The 19,890-nt window shown below is 41.1% G+C and overlaps 1 protein-coding gene across 2 annotated transcripts in view; it reads right to left on the bottom strand.

Moving 5' to 3' along the window:
* The window catches only part of Unc13c (unc-13 homolog C), a 583,772-nt gene that overhangs the window by 92,093 nt on the left and 471,789 nt on the right, over positions 1–19,890 (bottom strand). For both annotated transcript variants that reach the window (XM_045160688.1, XM_045160689.1), the window contains 5 exons: positions 17,309–17,435; positions 13,973–14,069; positions 12,672–12,815; positions 5,370–5,447; positions 581–658 (listed from right to left, as the gene is read on the bottom strand). In XM_045160688.1, coding sequence (XP_045016623.1) covers positions 581–658; positions 5,370–5,447; positions 12,672–12,815; positions 13,973–14,069; positions 17,309–17,435 — 524 coding nt within the window. The remainder of the gene's footprint in view (positions 1–580; positions 659–5,369; positions 5,448–12,671; positions 12,816–13,972; positions 14,070–17,308; positions 17,436–19,890) is intronic.

Genomic DNA, 19,890 nt, shown 5'->3' with positions numbered 1-19,890 from the left:
GTGAAGAGAGAGGAAAGCAGGCGGGGAGAGGGAGGATGGTTGCCATTACAAACCTCGTACGAGAATCTTTCTCCTTCCTTCTTCTGCTCATGGGATTGCAGGCCAGAGATGATGAACAGAGACACATTACAGACACGACATACAACACGTTGCGACACAGCTTTCTCGATGTAAACAAACAAACATGCTGATACATTAAAAACACTAGGGACATGATACCTATCACACATCACTTTCAAACTGACATTGTATGTTTCGCCAATTATTAGCATACATAGACATATATTTAATTGCGTGTGTGTGTGAGAGAGAGAGGTTGGGGGAGAGAGAGAGAGAGACAGAGAGAGACCTATGTACCCATGACAACAGGCTATGTCCCTATCTCCATTTATAATTCTGTTTCCTAAGTATTTCCGCTAGAGACAGTCATCATCTTAAGTGTTGATGGGACTTTAGTTGTTACCATTTCCTGTTCACTGATAAACATTTTACAACACAAGGCATTTACCATAGTAAAGGACACACTGCTAATAGCCGGTAAGTAGGCATTTGGCAAGTACAGAAGTAAAAGCAACCTTACCTCTTTCCCGCCCATGGACTCGAACATTTTCTCCAGCTGTACCCGCAGTTGTTGAATGTTGTTCATCAGGATGCAAGCCTTAACACGGAACACATGAGGCATGTGACTGTCCATTCTGCATGGATGACTCAGAGAGTTTAACTGAAACACTGTGTTGCACAGCAATCACGGATGTGCCATCTTATATCTAATATAATAATTTTGCTATTTAAAATGATGGCTTTTAACAGGTAACCAAAAGTTATACAACCATTTTGGGAATGAAATTTAATGACATGCAATAAATACTAGAAACTTGCTACCAAAGTTTCTTTTATCTCTCATATTGTGGCATTTCATACTTAGAAGTTAACCTGTTTAACTTTACTATTGATTAAGACAGGGTCTCATGCACCCTAGGCTGGTCTTGCTATGCATCCAAGGATGACACTGGACGTGGTCTTCATCTTTTTGCCTCTTAAGAGCTGGGATGACAGGTGTACACCAGCACACTGAGTTTATGTAGTGCTGGGGATTGAACCCAGGACTTCCTACAAGTTAGGTAACACTGATCGAGCTGAGCTCCCTCCCCAGCTTGCCCCATTCTACTTTCAAAAAATTCCCTTTTATGGAAAAGAGATTAATTTAAATTCTTGTGTTATTTTGGTATTTTAAAGCCAAAATATTAGCCAAGTGAGGTGGTTCATGCTTATAAGACCAGCACTTGGAAGGCAGAAGTAGGAGGATCACTGTGAGTGAAACTATAGAGTAAGTTCCAGGTCAGCCTGGGCTACAGTGAGACCCTACCTTGAAAACAAAACAAACAACAGTAACAACACTAACAAAACTGAAACAAACTCAGATATTAACTGATTTTTTTTGTATCTAAGAAAACAAAGAAAATCTAAAATATCTTTAATGGATTCTCTAGCTACTAATAAATTCCACACACTGCTCAGTCCCTTAATCATCTGGCTCTAACCCATGTCACATTCTCATCTTTGCTTATTTGAGGCAAACCTATCATTTGGGTTAGAGCCCTCATTCCTAGAGTTTTAACTTCTTTTATTAGTTGTATACACAATGTATACAGCCATGTTGGTACCAATGTTAGCCTCCCCCCATCTTCCGCTCTCTGCAGGGACCCTCCTCGTTGGGAAATGTGGGTCAGTCATACCTTGTTGGGGTTAGCCATCAGTTATGGGTAAGAGGCAATGTCTCTGTGCATAATGACCCAATGTGTGGCTCTAACAATCTTTCTGCCCCCTCTTCCGCAAATTTCCCTGAGCCATGCTGGGTTCATTTTACGTTTGCTTCAATGATGAGGTCTTGGGAACCTGTGTCTCTGGATGTCTGGTTTGGTAGAAGTTGAGTGTTCTCTGTGTCTCTCTCCTTCCCCTTTGTGCTGGTACCAGGTTCACCAAGAAAGCAGCACTCTTGCTCATTTCCTCCATTACTCTATGGTTTCAGCTGGGGCCCTGGTGAGGTGTGATGGGCTGGTTTTCTCCTTAGGATCTATACTTACTTGGTATTTGTTTTATAAGACTTTATATTGACTTGCATTTTAAACTGTGCCATTAAATTCTAATATACTGTACCTGCTACTGAACCTTTCTCTGAGTTTTCTTACAGACTACCAGAGCACTTTATACCATGCATATTTAAAAGCACTTCCTGACTTGTTTCCAAAGAGGAGATTATGACCATAACAATGACATACCATTTGTGACAAGATTAACTTTAGAATATTAGAATTAATTTCTAATAGGAAAATAGACAATGGACGAGTTGCAGAATCAGCTGCTGCCTCCATTCCAGAGAGTTTATAGAGGGGGTGGGGGTGGGGGGCAAAAAAGAAAGGACATGGATCATCTTCCATGCCTGGGAGGCCAGCCAGTAAAGAGTCAGAAACGCATACAAAAGGTTCCTGGGTATCCTAGAGGTGCCAGTTCTCCTCAGTGGAAAGATTTCATTATTGCCTGAAGCACATCACTGATCTTTGAGGAGGCCTGTACTTGACTCTTAAAGTGACCTCAGCCTAACTTTGATTTATGAGAACAATTTTTAGCCTCTCTTCTGGTCCCTTGATTCTAGCCACTTAAATACACAGATAATGGAGATTTATACCCTACACGTTCTGATTCACTAAGCAGATGCTCCTCACACAATTCTGAGCCCTGGTCATGACTGGAAAGATTTGATGGAGGCTTCCTGCTTTATGTGGCACACACTGAGCTGGTTAGCTTTTCACAGGGTTTGGCACCTTTACCTAGAGTCCACAGACTAAACCAATACACATCTTTTCTTATTGGAAAACATTACTGCATAAAGATGGGGGCAGGAGATATGGCTTGGTTTGGGGCAATCCTACCAGAAAGTTACTTGAGGTCAAAGCAAGACCCTGACGCATACCGAGAAGTGGGAAGATACCAGCAGTGGAGACCTTCATCATTTGTTCCCATGCATATGACTTAGCTGGGCTCTTTTGTGATTATCTGATGAGAGCATTCAAGTCTGCCTATAACAGAATGTATAAGCAGATTCTGGAAGAAGATTTCTATAGGAAAGCCCTTATGTGAATATTTCTCATGAAAAAGAGGCACCGAGAACAAAATGGGCTCCCTGTGCTCACCTGGTAAGGTTGCTGTAGCCCACACAAGGGTGGGGGAAAAGGGGAGTGGCCTGGCTTTCCAGAGGGAGAGAGAAACAAAAGGCCAAACTCTCCTCATTGGCAAGCTTCTCCTCACCTTGCAATGATCAGGGTTCGCTTTTACTAACTCAATTTGTTACATTATTGCTAAGAACCAGATTACACAGAAAAGTACCTCGATTCTAATCATGAAACAGCTTTATTCTAAACAATACCAGAGTCCATGAAGTGCGGGGGGCGGGGGTGGGGAAGAAATCCACGACAGGCATGACATATGCCTGGAACCCTGCACCAGGAGGTTGAAACAGGAGGATTTAAAGTTTAATGTCAGCATGGACCATGTAGCAAGACCCTAACTAGAAAAACCAAAAAATAAAGAAAAATTCACAGTGAATGGAACACTAGCCTAAGTGAGCAAGGTCGCAGACTGAGGGGTTTGGTGAGATGAGATGGCGTATTTGAAGTCTAGTTGTGTCATTTTATTTGTACACTTAAGTTAGAAAAAACATGCACTTTAGAAAAATCACAAGACAATGCAATAATTGTTTATTTGTAAGTTTTATCTCAGGGTTTTTAATATGCTATAGAATGCGGAATGTTAGCACACAAAGTAGAAGCCTATCGAACCTTTGGAAAGCTCGTTTTCTTTTCTGAATGACAGGATGGCGTTCTTCATAGCTAACTTCTGAATATTCATTTTGGCTATCCTAGAGTAAACAGTTATTTTCTGAAATTATATAGCACTGTTGTGATTTTCAATCAGACTTGTATTTTTATCCTTTAATTGGAAAATGTGCTTTCAATGAGTAAATATTCTCACTTTTAGCATGTTATTGTCAGTGGCAATTAGAAATCCCTGCTGAAGGTTGCCTGAAACTTAGAATAAAATTTCTGGCCAGCATATTAATTTTAGGGAAAAAGAAATCTACTGGAATATTCAAGAACCTTGTACTAACTTGTCTAATGAGCTGTCAGCGAATGTTAGCCAGGTTCTGGTAGCAGAATGCGTTTTCATACCATCTTTTTTTTTTAAATTAATTAATTAATTTATTTATTTGAGAGCGACAGACACAGAGAGAAAGACAGATAGAGGGAGAGAGAGAGAATGGGCGCGCCAGGGCTTCCAGCCTCTGCAAACGAACTCCAGACGTGTGCGCACCCTTGTGCATCTGGCTAACGTGGGACCTGGGGAACGGAGCCTCGAACCGGGGTCCTTAGGCTTCACAGGCAAGCACGTAACCGCTAAGCCATCTCTCCAGCCCTCATACCATCTTTATAATTTTTTTGTAAAGTGAGAACTTCAGTGTATGAACATACTGTGATTTGATCGTGCTCCTCTTCCATTGTCCTCTTTCATCCCCCTCTCCTGCTGCAATCCCCTGAGGACCCCATTCTGTCTAGGTGGCCCTTTCTCTTTTTTGTTGTCTCATTCCTTTTGTCCTCCTCCATCCTCCATCTGTAGGCCAGTGTGTGCTAATTTCTTTGGGAAGGGGCAAGTAACCTTAGTTTCCTCTTTAAAAGTCCTGTACTGAATTTTTTAAGCATCTTTTTCAGTGCTGCTCTTTTAATGAACTCACAATATTGTCAACATATTTTTCTTAATCATACAGAGTAAATAGGCACACTTTCATCTTCTACCACAAAATAGCATTGATTATATTCCAAATAACTTCCATTTCTCTTGCTTTTCTTTATGCCCTTTGTTGAATCAGTTACAAGGCTTCTTTAGATTTTATAAACATGTCCTGAATCATTAGAAAGTGGGAGCTCTGTTATAATTCACAGTAGGAAGCAGTGATGTTCTACATATCAACCATCCTTCTCAAGTTACCTGAAAGCTGCAAGACTAAATGATACATGTTTTCACGTTGGTGCCCAAGCAAAACTGATGGACGTTAATACTCATGTTCTAGTTCTCCATGCCAGCATTTTATGAGTCTGTGGGTTTTCCAGTATTTATCATCTTGTTCCCTATCAACACAGAAGACCTCCAGCTGTCAGGCACCATGACAATCTCTACTTGCCTGTGAATCCTGCCTACACTGGGGCCAGTTCCAGAAAATGAATTGCTTACATCCAATTTCTTGAGATCCCCATGTCTCATTACCCTGTATGAACCATTTCCCTCATGCACTCAGAGTTGGAAAGCACACATCTTACCACGTTCTCCTTGTCGCAGTAGGAACTGAAGTCACTGGAGACAATGGCGGCATACTGGAGAAGCACCTTGGTGATGGTCTGGGAAAGAATGTGTTGTGAGAAGCATGCGGCTTCATGCAAGCCCTGCACAGACGAGGCCCAAGTCAGGCAGGCGTCTGTCCTTTTTAGCTGAAAGGGAACCATATGCAAATCCACCCCACATCCTTGCCAAAGGAAGCGTCTCCATGAGTCCACTGGAGGAGGGTGATAGTTGGTCAGAGTCCTGACTGCCACTGGAACATATTCCTCACACTACATTCTATTTGATTCCCTTTCCTCTGTTCCAAAGTGATTTTCTACCTTTACTCAGAGACACTCCAGCCGTCTTGTGACAATCTCCTCTCTACTCAGGGAGTTGCCACCGAAGGATGCCTGACACTCCCCCAACCTTTGCCCTCTCTCTTATGACAGCTTCTGGTTTATAATGCTCTTCCCATCCCACATCTTTCTCATGAAAATTACTTGCAGCTTTTCTCCATTATCCCTAAGTGCCTCGTTCATAAGAGGGGTCAGGCTTTCTTCTACACATCAGTCAGTGGTGACTATTTTCATTGACAAGAAATTGGATACTGTCAAAAAAAAAAAAATAAAAACAAAACAAAGCACTGGTTAAAAGCTATAGCTTTGCTACATCGCGACGCCTCTACAGATTTAAGTGTCTACCTCTTGTTGAGTAATGCTAATATACTAAAAATGTTGGCAGTGCACTCCTCTTCTGTGAGCCTTCTCCCAAATTTGGTATTTTTTTCCTTTCTCTAATAACTAATTTTGAGCCTAAATATGACCTCTGCTTTCATTATTTATGCAAAACAAAAATTAAGGTATTAAGCTTATTTTAATTATGTAAATATATACACAATTGCATCCTTCTGCTTTTACAGGCAAGCAGCAGCACTATGAATCAAACATGGATGCCATTTTCTTGATAAAGGTGACAACAATAATTCAAACATATCATCTATTCTTAGAAAATCAAAGACCAAACATTTATTTCCTTTTTTATACAATATTTTTTTCTAAATTTTTAGAAGTTAAAAATTAACTAGGAGAGAGATCCCAAAGTGTTAAGCTCAAGGGGAAAATATTTACTCTAAAATGAATCCACCAGATGTGCCCATGAACTTGTTTTATGAACTCTTAAAGTCACAATAAAAAGTTAAAAGTAGGAATCGTATATAAACAAAAGAGACTGTATTTTAAAGAAGTGCATAGCAATATGGTAATTTGAATCAATTTAAGAAGAAATTTGGCCCTGGAAATATAAGCTCTTATCAAGCACTGGATGACTAAATCCAGGCAAGCAGATGGCTGATGGCCTTATATATCTCCAGAATGCCTCTTGCTATCTTCATGCTGACCTGTGCTGGACTTTCCGAAGGAGTGCTCATCCATTCGTGCATGCAAACAGGACTGACTCTCAGCTTACAAGGCCTGGAAGACAAGATGTCTGGTTGTGTGGCTTTAGCTCATGGTTTCATGTTTGGAGAATTCTGTCAATTGAGTTAAACACTGGAGAGAAAGTGAGGGAGGGAAGGAAGAGAAGGGAGGCAAATAGAAATGTAGAAAGAAGGAAAGAAGCAGATAGAAGGGGGAGAGAAACCGGGGGGGGGGGAGGGGCAGACAGGAGATCAGGAGAGAGACATAGTGAGAGGGAGGGACAGAGAGACCCAGACAGTTTAGCAGGGGATGTCTTTATCTTGTTCCACCACGAAATATAGTTTGCATGAAGAAATAGTCCTAAGTAGGAGAGGACTCTTTTAGGGATGTAGTAGAAGAATTGACACCCCAAGAGCTCCAGATTAAAGAAGGTGGGATTCAACCCAGACTGTGGCAGTGAGGTGAAATTCTGCCATTTAAAGCAAAGAATGGATGACCTCAGTGAGTTCTGATGACAGAAAGGAATGCTGGAATGTGGAGTGGGACAGCCATTTGTCACTCATAGGCACTGTAGTTTCCTGAGCTAAGGCCACATAGTAGGACTGGGCTAAATGCCATGTTAATACATCTAAGGGCTCATCTATTGCACTGCTTTTATGATCAGTGTGTTCGAAACACACCTTCACTCACATTTTATGCACTGAACAATACAGCAATGCATAGGTGGTAAGAGGACTGTCACACCAATTCAGCCACCTAGAAATGGAACTTTGGTGCTCTGTGCCCTGGATTTGAACACATCCTCCATATGGTAAATCCCCCACTAATTCACCACAGACACCCAACTTTGGTATGAAGGCTAAGAGTGCATGGGGAGATTCTATCCTCCGAGGGATTTCTGGTCATATCGGGCTGAGAAGGAAACTAGATTTCAGTGGTAAAAAGAGGTCTGTACTCCATTACCAGGTAGGTGCTTTGATCTAGTTATTCAAACCTTTTGATGCTGTGCCATCATTTAAAAAATGAGAAAGACTGGAGAGATGTCTTAGCAGTTAAGGCACTTGCCTACAGAGCCTAAGGACCCAGGTTCAGTTTCCCAGTACCCACATAAGCCAGATGCACATGGTGGCACATGCATTTGAAGTTCATTTGCAGTGGCTAGAGGCCCAGGCATGCCCAATCTTTCTTTCTCATCTCTGCTCATAGATAAGTAAGTAAATAAATAAATAATGAGGAAGGATCATGACACTCACTTCACAGGGTAGGTGGGAAAATATGTGAAATGCTCCTATAAAATGATTAGCACTTGTTATACTCACTGAATTATCATTCATGATTTTTAAATTAGGATTGGCTTTCAGAAAACTATTAAGAGGAATGTTTGTGTTTACCATCTTGCAAACAGAGTCCAATCAGAAGTTAAATCCCACTTTAGATTACTAGACCTTTTGAAATGTCTGCTGACACTATCAGCATATCTTATCTCTGGTAGATATTGTAAATCCATGATAGTCCCTATATGATTTCAGTGTATCATGATACAAGGATCCCAGTGCTAAGAAGGAAGGGGCTTTCAAGACTAAAGATTACAATGGATGGAAAAACAAAACATAACAAAACTAAAACTCCACTCATTTTTAATTATTTAAAAATAATGAATTATATTTACTACTAACTCTCATTTTTATCTACTGTTTTGCATACGTGCAAGTTACTGGCAAAATGGATTTAAATGAGGTTTGCTTATTTTTATATTCACATAATTAATTGATTTTTGCTTTTCATTATCTCAGAATGTAAGAGTCTGAGAGTTAGGGGGAATACTGACATGACTTTTGAAATCATTCTCACAAAATATAATTTCTTTGTAAATTTCCACCTTTCCACAAAATGGTTTCATTGTTATTATATTATCTCCCTGTGATAAAAACTGGATATTAGTGAATTTCTTTGCATTAAAAATGCTTTACTTAATTGAACTTTTTAAAAATTATACCAGCAAAGGCACATCTTTCCTCAGTGACACCCCTGGGATCCTAAGTTTTGATACATTTTCTGAGTGTGGCTCTACTAAGAGCCATATGTGACCTTCCCTCTCACTCCCCACTTTCGGTTTTTTATTCCAATCACTGGATTGTACCCTTGGCAGTCTCACAGTGGCTGGGCCACTCCACAGCTGCCAGGTCAGAGCTGCTGGGGGCGGGGGTGCAGGCTGGGCTCTCCTTCAACATTCCTTTCTTTTAAGGGGCTCTGAGGTGTTCACCTGGAATAACCTGCTCTGGCTCCCAATGGGGAATCCACTCACCTTTCTAGTACTGCCTTTGACCATGATATATGCGACCAAGCATATTCACTCAGAGCCTTTAACTCCCACAGGATCCTTCTTCCACTATAAGCTGTTCTGAACTCCAAGGACACCTACCATGTGACATACTGTCTCAAACACTGTTCCTAATGACTAGTTGTATTTTTCAGCACTTACTCAATATTGAACTGTTAGTTAAGAAAAAAAAAAAAAACAAAAACCAAAAAACAACGGAGCACTTTTAGAACATTTTAGGAAATTATAATCACCTACTACCAAGAAGACCTCTGTAGGAATCCAATATAAATTATTTTAGGATTTAAATAAATATTTTTTGGTCATTACCTTAATAAGTGAACAGTTACTTTAGTCATTCTGGTCAATAAATAATAATTGAATTTAACATGTTTGATGGCAGATATATTTTGTAATTAAATTTTGGCATAAGTATTATAATAAAATTTTTAGTTTGTCTAAAAGCCTTGGTTGGCTCCTCATTTTCTGTCAAGTTAGTCCATCTACTTTGTCTATTTCTCAAGGTTTTTTACAACATGGGCCTAATGTTCCCACCTCGTTCTGAGAGTCTCCCAGGTCACCCCTTGCCCTCTCTCTGCCAGGCCCTTGCAGGGCAGGCCAGAGCTCTTCAGTCACCGAATGGAGGGGAGTTCCCTGAAGGTCACATTAACTGTGCTGGGTGTTTAATGACCCACAAGAAAATCTTTGTGAACAATGGAGTTTCTGGATTTAACTGTTATCACAGTACTATCTATTTGATCATAATAATGATGCTATTTCCTAGAAGGTGTCTTTCTTAATTATGAGTAAACTTAACTTGAACTTAATTTTAGACTTTTGGGATAATGTCAGATGAAGGTATGAAATCATTGCATAGGTGTTTAGAAGCAGTAATGTGAAACATATACAGTTTTTTTTTTTTTTATGAACAAAATGGTTTCCTCAAAACTTGTAAACCAAAGTCCTAATTTGTGGTACTTCAGAATGAGGCATATTTCAAGATAGGGTTATCTTCAGTATGTTTAGAGATAAGAGTCTTTAACAGAGTCAATTAAGTCTAAAATGGCTTTCTAGGTTGGGCACTTATCTAATCGGCTAGTGTCTTTATAAGAAGAGAAAATTTGGACTGAGACCCCATGGGAGGGCATGGAAGAAAGATGGACTTCTGCAGGCTAAGAAGGGAGGTCTGAGAAGACACCAGATATATGAACACCTTAACCTTGGATTTTTAGTCTTCGAAACTGTGAGAAAATATATTAATATTCCTGTTGTTTAGGATCCTCAGTATGTATTATCTTCTTATAATAGTCCTAACAAATTAATATAAGGTCTTAAATATTTCACACTTTAGGTTTTGACATTTCTTCATTTTCTAGCATGGTAAATAAAAGTACATATTACCAAAAATAAATAACTATTAAGAGAATATAGATTTGCTTATTACTTATTGAGATCAAGAAAACATGTATATTTTCAACTTCTCTGATAGTTGTACAGCATTTGGCTTGGCGCAGTTAGGTTTCAATGCTCCCATTACAAGTGTTGTGAGGTCAGATCAGACAGCGATGACACATCCTGAGTGGCATGAGGTGGGTTGTCAGGAAGCTCTTGCTGAAGGGGCTTCTACCTCTGTCACTAGTCAGTCCTCAGAGCCAGGCCCATGGTGGGCCAGTCAAACAGAATTGCAATTAGTACCCTTAATTATTATGTTTGACATGTAATATAATTCCCCTGCTTAAAAATTCTAAAATGGCTGGGCATGGTGATTATGCCTTTAATCCCAACACTTGGGAGGGAAAGGTAGGAAGAATGCTGTAAATTCCAAGCCAGTTTGAGATTATGTAGTAAATTCCAGATCAGCCTGAGCTAGAATGAAACCCTACTTCAAAAACTAAAAAATAAAAAACGTTTAAGTTTTCCTAAATGGGCCAAGAAATTTGGACCAAACTTCTTAACCTGTAGAACAAAACTCTTGAAGGTGTAGGTCCTTCTCCATTCCTTCGGTCTGTCAGAGGATGACAGCAGCTCCCTGCCCTGGCTGCTGTATTCCCCTCACTGGTCCTTTATTCCCTCACTGTCTGGATTTTCTGAAGTCATTCTTTTGGCCATTGCTTAGTCCTACTTTTATAATGCAGCCTTAGTCTATTTCAGCTTTTATCAAATTTCCTTGCACTCAATTTATTGCAGAATCCCAGTTGCAGTTAGCTTCTTGTTGCTGGGACAAAGCACCTGACCAAAAACAGTTGATGGCAGGAGAATTTATATTTTGGCTTATAGTCTTGATAGGACTTCCTGACAGCAGGGGACAGCCTGGCATGAGCAGAGGCTATATGTCACCTCGCCACAGCAGGTAGAAAACAGCAGCAGGAGAGTGAGCAAATAAACGCTGGCAAGCTAGGGGTTAATAAACTCCAAGGTCCACCCCCAGCAACACACATCCTCGGCAAAGCTCCACCTCCCAAGTTGCCACTAGCTGGGGACCAAGCGTTCAGAACACATAAGCTTACAGGCAACACCTGGTTCTAAACACCACATTCTACTATGCTTGAACCTACGTTGTGTCCCTTTTCTTGCCATCTACTAATTTGTTTAAGAATACATGGTCTTAATAAATAATAATAAAAAAAGGGAAAATGTCACCCAGGGGCTGGAGATATGGCTTAGCAGTTAAGACGCTTGCCTGCAAAGGCAAAGGACCCAGGTTCAATTTCCTAGGACCCACATAAGCCAGATGCACAAGGTGGCGCATGTGTCTGGAGTTAGAGTGCAACAGTTACACCCATTCTCTCTTTCTCTCTTTCCTCCTCTCTCTGCCTCTTTTTCTCTTTCATAAATATACAAATAATAATAAAAGAAGAAAAAGAATACATGGTCTTGAGTACTATATGTGATTTTTGTAAGTCTTTTCAGTGCTAGGCATTAATCCCAGAACCTTATGCTTGCTAGGCAAGAGCCCCTCCACAGAGCCCCACCCTCAGCCCTGCTTCTGCTATTGCTCTTGTTTCTCCTGAAGCTCCTGGTGAACTTGTGAGCACACAGCAAGCTGCCTTGCATTTTAAGAGGGGAAAAGGCCTTTAGAGAAAATTTTTTGATCAAATACAATCTGTCACATAAGAAAGCTAAATTCATAAAAAGCATTTGAACTGCTCGGATCCATATGACAGCTACCGGCTGATTTGTACTCAAAAGTGCTTTTGTGATTTAAAGTCCAATATACGTTTCACTAAGTGCAGTGTCTGTTAAAAATCATCTACTAATTTGAGTAGGCAACACAGTACTTTAAGAGAGCCAGAAGACACTACACTGGACATGGAAGTCTTTTGTCCAGCTTGGTAATCTCTTCATTTATTAGTGACCAGGTGAACCGTACTTAGTTCTTTCACAGGATAAGTCCATATTGAAGAAATGGCAAGTGAGGTAAATCGGAAGATAAACTTGGGGGTGACTGAATCTCTCAGTGTAGAATTACAAATTCAATCAGCCAAAGTTGTGAAGAAGACCGGAGCCAAAACAGGATGCTTGCGGGTTGGCACAGCCCCAGGAAAGACACAATTCATTTACCTTACCTTTGCAAATCTCCTCATTAAGTGGGACAAGGCTTCGGGGTTAGGGCATTCCAGTTTCTTGATAATCTCAAAGCTCTGATTGAGCTGAGCAAAGACGTCCACCACGGAGCAAGAGAAGAGAGCATGTTCGGACGTCTGCTGGAACTGAGAGAAGAAGAGGGAGAAACAACCCAATTGGCATGTGAGGGAGACAGAGGAAGGGCCTTTGCTGTTGCACATATGCTCCAGAGCCTCCCCCACCCGACATCTGTGTGGGTAGCTAGTCAGATGTGAGCAGGCTGAAGGTCACTGAGGAGTCAGACCCTCCCTTTTGTTCAGCAGCATTGTGTAAGAACTTAAGTACAGCTCTCTGCCCCTGACCCCTAGTGGTCCTGAAGCCCGCTCCTCTACAGAAGCAATCTAAGGGATAGAGATGGGGGAGGCAGAGGCTTGGGGAAATGGAATCCAGACGCCTATAAGAGTATTCCTTGTTCTCCAAAAAGGGAGAGGTCTGATGGATTGGGTGGGGCCGTGGGTGGAAGATGCCTGAACTTGGCACAGGTCTTTATCCCTTGACAGGCTCTCTGACCTCTGTGACCTACAGATCAGTAGGACAGAAGTTTGTTCTGTCTTTCATCAGCTGTGGCGTGACCAGGAGGCAGAAAGAGCAAGAGTTCAGGAGCAGCCTTGGTGAATGGAAAGCCTGAGGTCAGCCTGGGCTACAGGAGAGCCTGTCTTCTAAACAAAATCAACAAGCGAGATCCCAGCAACACCTGTACTTCCCAGGCATGAAATGTCTACTCATTTTTGAACAGGCCTCCTTCCCTGGAAATTGTAGGGTATTAAGAACACAGAACAGGTTCCTTTTAATTGGTTTTGCTTTGTGTTGCTAAATTCAGAGATATGTTCCTTCAGAGTTCTTGTTCCTCGTGAGCGTCACGCTGGTTTCTGAGTTGGGTTTAGCTCAAGTGGGGGGAGGGAGGGAGAGAGAGAGAGAGCGAGCGATCAAGTGAGCGAGCGCAGATATGCTCCTAGTCTACCTAGTCTAGAAATCCTCAGGGCAACAAAATTTTGTACTAACTCTGGTAAGTTGTAGAGTCACACTTAGAGAGTTGTAAAGAGTTTTGGGCAACTGATTGATATATTTTGTTGATGGGGGTTCCTTTTAATGTAAAACAGGGTTCTGATCCTTTTTTGGGCATTGTTTTAAATCTATTTTGGTTATTAGGGAAGTAGAACAAAACCGAAGCAGTACCAATGAGCCCATGGTTTCCCATTAGCATAAGGTAAGTGATGACAAGTGTAAGGTGGTTTGAACTCACTCCATCCTTCTTGTCCCTTCCCAGGGCACCGTGAAGGAACTCCATGGACACGTCTTCATTTTCATCAAGCCACTGCATGACAAAAGGTTCAAACCACCTGCACAGGGACAGCCGGGTTACTCAACTCCAAAAACAGCATTTGCGTATGGTTAACAGTCACTCTCTTCTTGCCTCAGAAGAATTTAGGATCAGAGATCTCAGCTCTGCCCTCTCAGAGATCTCTATACTTTGTTTTATCTCCCTCTTTTTTTTTTCATCTTCAGTCTGTATCCCTTCCTTTGTACATCCCATGTTGCTACAAACACGCTGACTTGCTGACGCCCACTCTGCAATTCCCTCTACAATTCAAACTCCTGTTCATGGCAGGAGACCTTGTGCACTGTGTCCCTTAAGATGCCTTTCCATTATTCCTTGTTTTCTGTGGAGCTCTATATACACACCTATCTCCTGTAAACAGTCTTGCTTTACCTCAGACTTCATTCTTTTTTTTGGGGGGGGGAGGCTGTCCTGGAATGTCTCAGGGTGGCCTCTAACGCATAATGCCACCATGCCTGGCTTCCTTGGACTTCATAATTATAATCTGTAGTTCATCTGTAATTGTTTCTGTGTGTCTGATCTGATATAACTTTCTCCTGCCTAGGGAGATTGCTGTAAGCTCTGAGTCACTGTTAGGACCTCCAGCCAGCACACAGATATGGGAGGGGGGTGTGAGGGAAGGTTGAGAAGTGTCTGTATGCTTGGACTCTCCTCTGCCCCCTTCTTTATCAGGGACCCCAACTTTTCTGTTTCTAGATGCCACAGTTGGTCTCTGATGCTGTTTAATTTTATTCCCTTTTCAACTGGGATTCAGTCAGCATATTTATCTGATTTTAGCTTAAGGCAGTGAGACTAGATAGCCAGAAGCAGATGTTTCTGGAAGATGGTTCTACTGTTTTGCTTCCCTAATCTCCATCCATGGTGCCGTCAACTGCTGCAGCATACATATGTTACACACCCAGCTCCTTCTCCACTTTCTATCTTCAGATGTATTTGGTGGACAAATTCTGTTATTCTGTCTTTAAACTGTCTCTCCCATGTGTTTTCACCCTTTACACTCTCATTTCAAGGACTCTATACTGCAGTAAGACTTTAAAGATCTAGTACTGGTTTTGTTTTATTTTTAATATTTTATTTATTTCATTTTTATACTTGGTCAGCCTTTTAAAACAAAGTACATTGTTTTATGTAATTTCCAAAGTTTTAATTGAGAAAAGTGTGCACATTCACTGTGGATGTGTTTTGAAATATATATCTTGAGGAATGGTTAGACCAAATTCATTAACATGTATGATGGATAAGAGCAAAGCATGTATAAAATGCTATAAATAAACCCATTGCTTTGTATTGTAGCTTAAAACATTAATAAAAATATGTCACCTCACATACTTCTGAGTTTTTTAAAAATATTTTTTGTTCATTTTCATTTATTTATTTGAGAGTGACAGAGAGAAAGAGGCAGAGAGAGGGAGAGAGAGGGAGAGAGAGAGAATGAATGGGTGTGCCAGGGCCTCCAGCCACTGCAAACGAACTCCAGACATGTGCGCCCCCTTGTGCATCTGGTTAACATGGGTCCTGGGGAACCTGGGGTCCTTAGCTTCTCAGGCAAGCACTTAACTGTTGAGCCATCTCTCCAGCCCCTACTTGTGAGTTTTTGCAGTGAGAACCTATAAAATCAATGCCTAGCAGTTCTTAAGAAGATAATACACTTTTTTTCCTGTTAAAAAATATATTTAATTTATCTATTTACTTGAGAAAGGGAAAAAGGTAGAGAGAGAGAGAGAGAGAGAGAGAGAGAGAGAATGGGCATGCCAGGGCCTCCAGCCACTGCAAACGAACTTCAGACGCACGCGCTACCATGTGCTAACTTGGGTCCTGGGGAATTGAACCTGAGTCATTTGGCTTTTCAGGCAAAAACCTTAAATACTAAGCCCTCTTCTCTAGCCCTCCTTGTTTTTTGAAGCAGAGTCTCAGTCTAGGCCAGGCTAACCTAGAGCTCACTCTGCAGCCCAGGCTGGCCTCAAATTCATGGTGATCCTTTTGCCTCAGCCTGTCCCCGAGTGCTGGGAATACAGATGTGAGATATCCTGCCTGGCTCATACACTGCTATTAGCTACAGTCACTGTTTTAACGATGTCATCAACTTACTTTTCCTGACTGGTATTCCCTGTGATGTATACTATCCCATGCATCCATCACTGCACATACTGTATTTAATTTGTTCCACTATCCTGTTCATCTCACATATATCCGTGAGGAGATTTGTATTTGAGCTGTCAACACTTGTTCTTTCCTTGCTGTGCAGGAACCCCAAACTCTCCTTTCTGTTCTCAGTCTCTGTGTCTCCCAGTTCCCACTATACCTAATGTATGTAGCACATGCTTCCTAACTTCTATTTACATCTAGTTTAAAATATATTTCTTCCATCACTTTCTGCTGCTTTGGTAGACATGTCTTAGATCCCCTAGAATAGCCCATTGGCTCACAGCCCATGGGTTCCGAATTCTCAACTTTCATTTTTATCTTCATGCTCTTCTACCTTTTCTTGCCATAGACTGACCAAGTTTTAAAATCTACCACAAATGCCATCCCATCTGTGACCACTGTGCAGAGTCCTTCAGCTAAGGTAGCATCCCATCTTCCCTTAGATGCCACTGGGCTTCATTTACAACCCCTCCCTTACTTAGCTTATTTCATTAGTATTGGTTTATTGTAACTTTTGTGCTTATCATTATAAGCCTCCGCAGGGTGAGGTCTGTCTTACACACTAAAGTTTGACAGCACTTGGCATGCAGCTTGGAGTACAAAGACCCCCTTAAACAGATCCGAGTTTCCATATACACCAATGCAGAACACTCCCAAGGGATTCCACGATTACACATGTGTTGGATAGATACAAGCTTATACAATGAAAATGCCACCATTAAGTAATGATTTGATATCAGAAACATGAGTATTTATATAACTTCTACTAAAAGGAATATTCGACTACATAGATCAATATGCAAGACTCTCTTAAAAAGTTGTATCGTAGCACTTTTACAGGAAATAAGTTCATCTGAACCAGACAAATCCTCTTTGAACTGAATATCCAAGAAAGGCATGCAAAAAATGCGAACCAATTCGACTAAGTGTAGCTCCCAAGACGTGCAAATCTGTTAACATTAATTCTACAACAGAAATGTCTGCATTCAAATGAAGATTATGTGAAGCGCTTTCAGTGCTGTGCTTCTCAGCTGTGATTTTGCAGAACTGTGAATTCAGAACGAATGGGGGAGGGGAGCAAGAGCCAATACGCACAGGGAGTACTCTGGAACAGCACCCTTGAAGGCAGGAAGTTCGCGCACGTACTCATTATAGAACCACTTCACTTTGAAATGCAAATTCATATAATCGGTGCTCTTGCATAACCGCTGCTTCTCGTGTTCTGTAACAGATAAAATCAAATGATTAATGAAGCTTGATTAGGCAACAATGCTGCTGTAGTCCAACCTGCCTTCATCATGAGTGTTTCTGGAAGGAAGAAAATAGTGGCAAAAAAAGAAAGAAATTAGTGGCAAAGTGAACTGCTGAAGGCACTCCTAAAAGTTGGCAATGTGGGATAAGGACTCATAGATCCTGTTCAGATAGGGTAGGAGATCATATGAGTGTCCCACTGTGACATGCTGAAAGCAGAGTAACTACACAGCAAACCTCTCTATGAATCTGGAGGCTTTTTATTTGGACTACATTTAGCCTTATGCTAGAAATGACATAAGTAATTAAAACTCTGAGCTGGGATCAAACATGACTCAAACTAAAAGTCACTGCATAACACAGACCTGTGAACAGCAGATGGTATTTCTGACCTAGTTTCTTACTTTCTTTTTTTTTTTTTTTTAAACACTTAAAGAACTAAGATACTTGAAAAGGAAGGTGGGGGGGGGGTCTCTAACTTCTAAGCCCTAAGCCTTATCATTTAATGCTCATTTTTTAAGTTCAACTAAATTTATTTTACTACCCTGTGGACTTTTTAAAAAATATTTCTTTGGAGGAAATTTGTCACATGTGTCATTTTCCCCTTTTAAAGCTTTTTTTTTTTTGTTGATTTTTATTTATTTATTTTAGAGCAAAAGAGAGAGGAAGAGAATAGGTGCGCCAGGGCCTTTAGTCTCTGCAAACAAACTCTGCATGCATGTGCCACCTTGGGCGTCTGGCTTACGTAGGTCCTGGGGAATGGAACCTGGGTCCTTTGACTTTGCAGGCAAGTGCCTTAACCACTAAGCCATTTTTACAGTCCTCATTCCCTTTTTCTCTTGTTTAAAACTGTGTATGCATGAGAGACATGGACTGGGAAGGGGAGACATTTAGTAATGTTACTGACATCTTTTTCTCTTTTTGACCCCCCTAATATTAATATGTTGGTCAATTCTGGCTACGATTGTTAAACACAACTAAACTCAAAATATACCTGGGCATGTTTGAGATGATAGCATCCTTTGAGTTTTTTTTAAATAAAAATATCCTTATTTATTTTTTGTGAGTAAAGATTGAGGTTGAGAGAGAGAGAGAGACCGAGAGAGAGAGAGAAAGCCTTTTGCCGCTGCACACAAACTTCGGACACATATACCACTTTATGCATCAAACCCAGGCCAGCAGGCTATGCAAGCATGCACTTTTCACCACTGAACTATCTCTGTGGCCCACTGAGGAGTTCTGATGGACGTCTGTCACTCTCTATTCAGCACACGGTTTTGATTACTAATAGACACAGCTATATTCTGCATTCCATGTTGCATAATGAAAAAAAAAAATCAAGACCTTTCCAGTTTTCCAAAACCTGAACATGGAAGGATGTGAATCCCAATGGATTACACAGGAGGATTCAACCCCATGCCAAACAGGTGGCCTGAGCAGTGATTAATGGAAGACAATGTGCCGTGGGGGCGGTGCTCACAGAGCAGCACAAGTGGGGATGGGCACTTCGGGGCTGAAAGCCAGAAAGAAATATGAAGAAGGGATTTTGTTTAGCTACTTCTAGGTTAATTTTTCTCTTTCACTGTTTGGTGTCAGTTCTCCCCCCTCCCAGTCTCTCTTTTCTGATGTTTAGTATTCCTTCATTTCTTCAGAGGAATATTTGATCCATTCATAGATAGGAATGTACCAGGATACTACCCTGGAACTCAGACAGTGGGAGATTCTTGTCCTGGCACTCACATTTAGAAGGCTCAGTTGATCACAAATACAGACTCTAAACAAACAGCTCATGGACTCCTCTCTCACTGGGGGCCCTGTACTTAGAAGCACCCCAGAGCAAGCTAACATCCTTTCCTCTGATTGACACCAGCCGAAAGCCCTGCTCTAGACTATCTTTTGTCCTATGAAAAACAGAAAGTTGGGCTGGAGAGATGGCTTAGTGGTTAAGGTGCTTGCCTATGAAGCCTAAGGACCCATGTTCCACTCCCCAGAGTCTATGTAAGCCAGATGTACAAGGTGAGGCATGCACAAGGTCGCACATGCATCTGGAGTTTGATTGCAGTAGCTGGAAGCCCTAGCATGTCAATTCTCTCTCTCTCTCTCTGTCTGTCTGTCTTTCTCTCTTTCATAAAAAACAAACAGAAGGTGACTATGTTCCACTGCTACCAAAGTTTTCAAGTTGAGCCATTGCCAAGAAACAGAGACACATGCTGCTCAAGAATGTGGGTGGGAACTTGCCCTGTCGAAGGATCTGGTGGGAGGTTCCTAGCAGGATCTTTCTACCCAAGATGGCAGAAATGCAAGGTTATTGCAGTATTAAGCATTAGTTCCAAACCAACAAATGCACATTTTATTAATTCTTGTTTTGATTTTCATTATTTGTACAACAGTAGGGTCCTTATGAATCTAAACAAGTGTGCATGGTT

Source organism: Jaculus jaculus, chromosome 10, assembly GCF_020740685.1.
Source record: "Jaculus jaculus isolate mJacJac1 chromosome 10, mJacJac1.mat.Y.cur, whole genome shotgun sequence".
NCBI lineage: Eukaryota > Metazoa > Chordata > Mammalia > Rodentia > Dipodidae > Jaculus > Jaculus jaculus.
The sequence above is the reverse complement of the archived record's forward strand: the minus strand, read 5'-3'. Positions and strand labels throughout refer to the sequence as shown.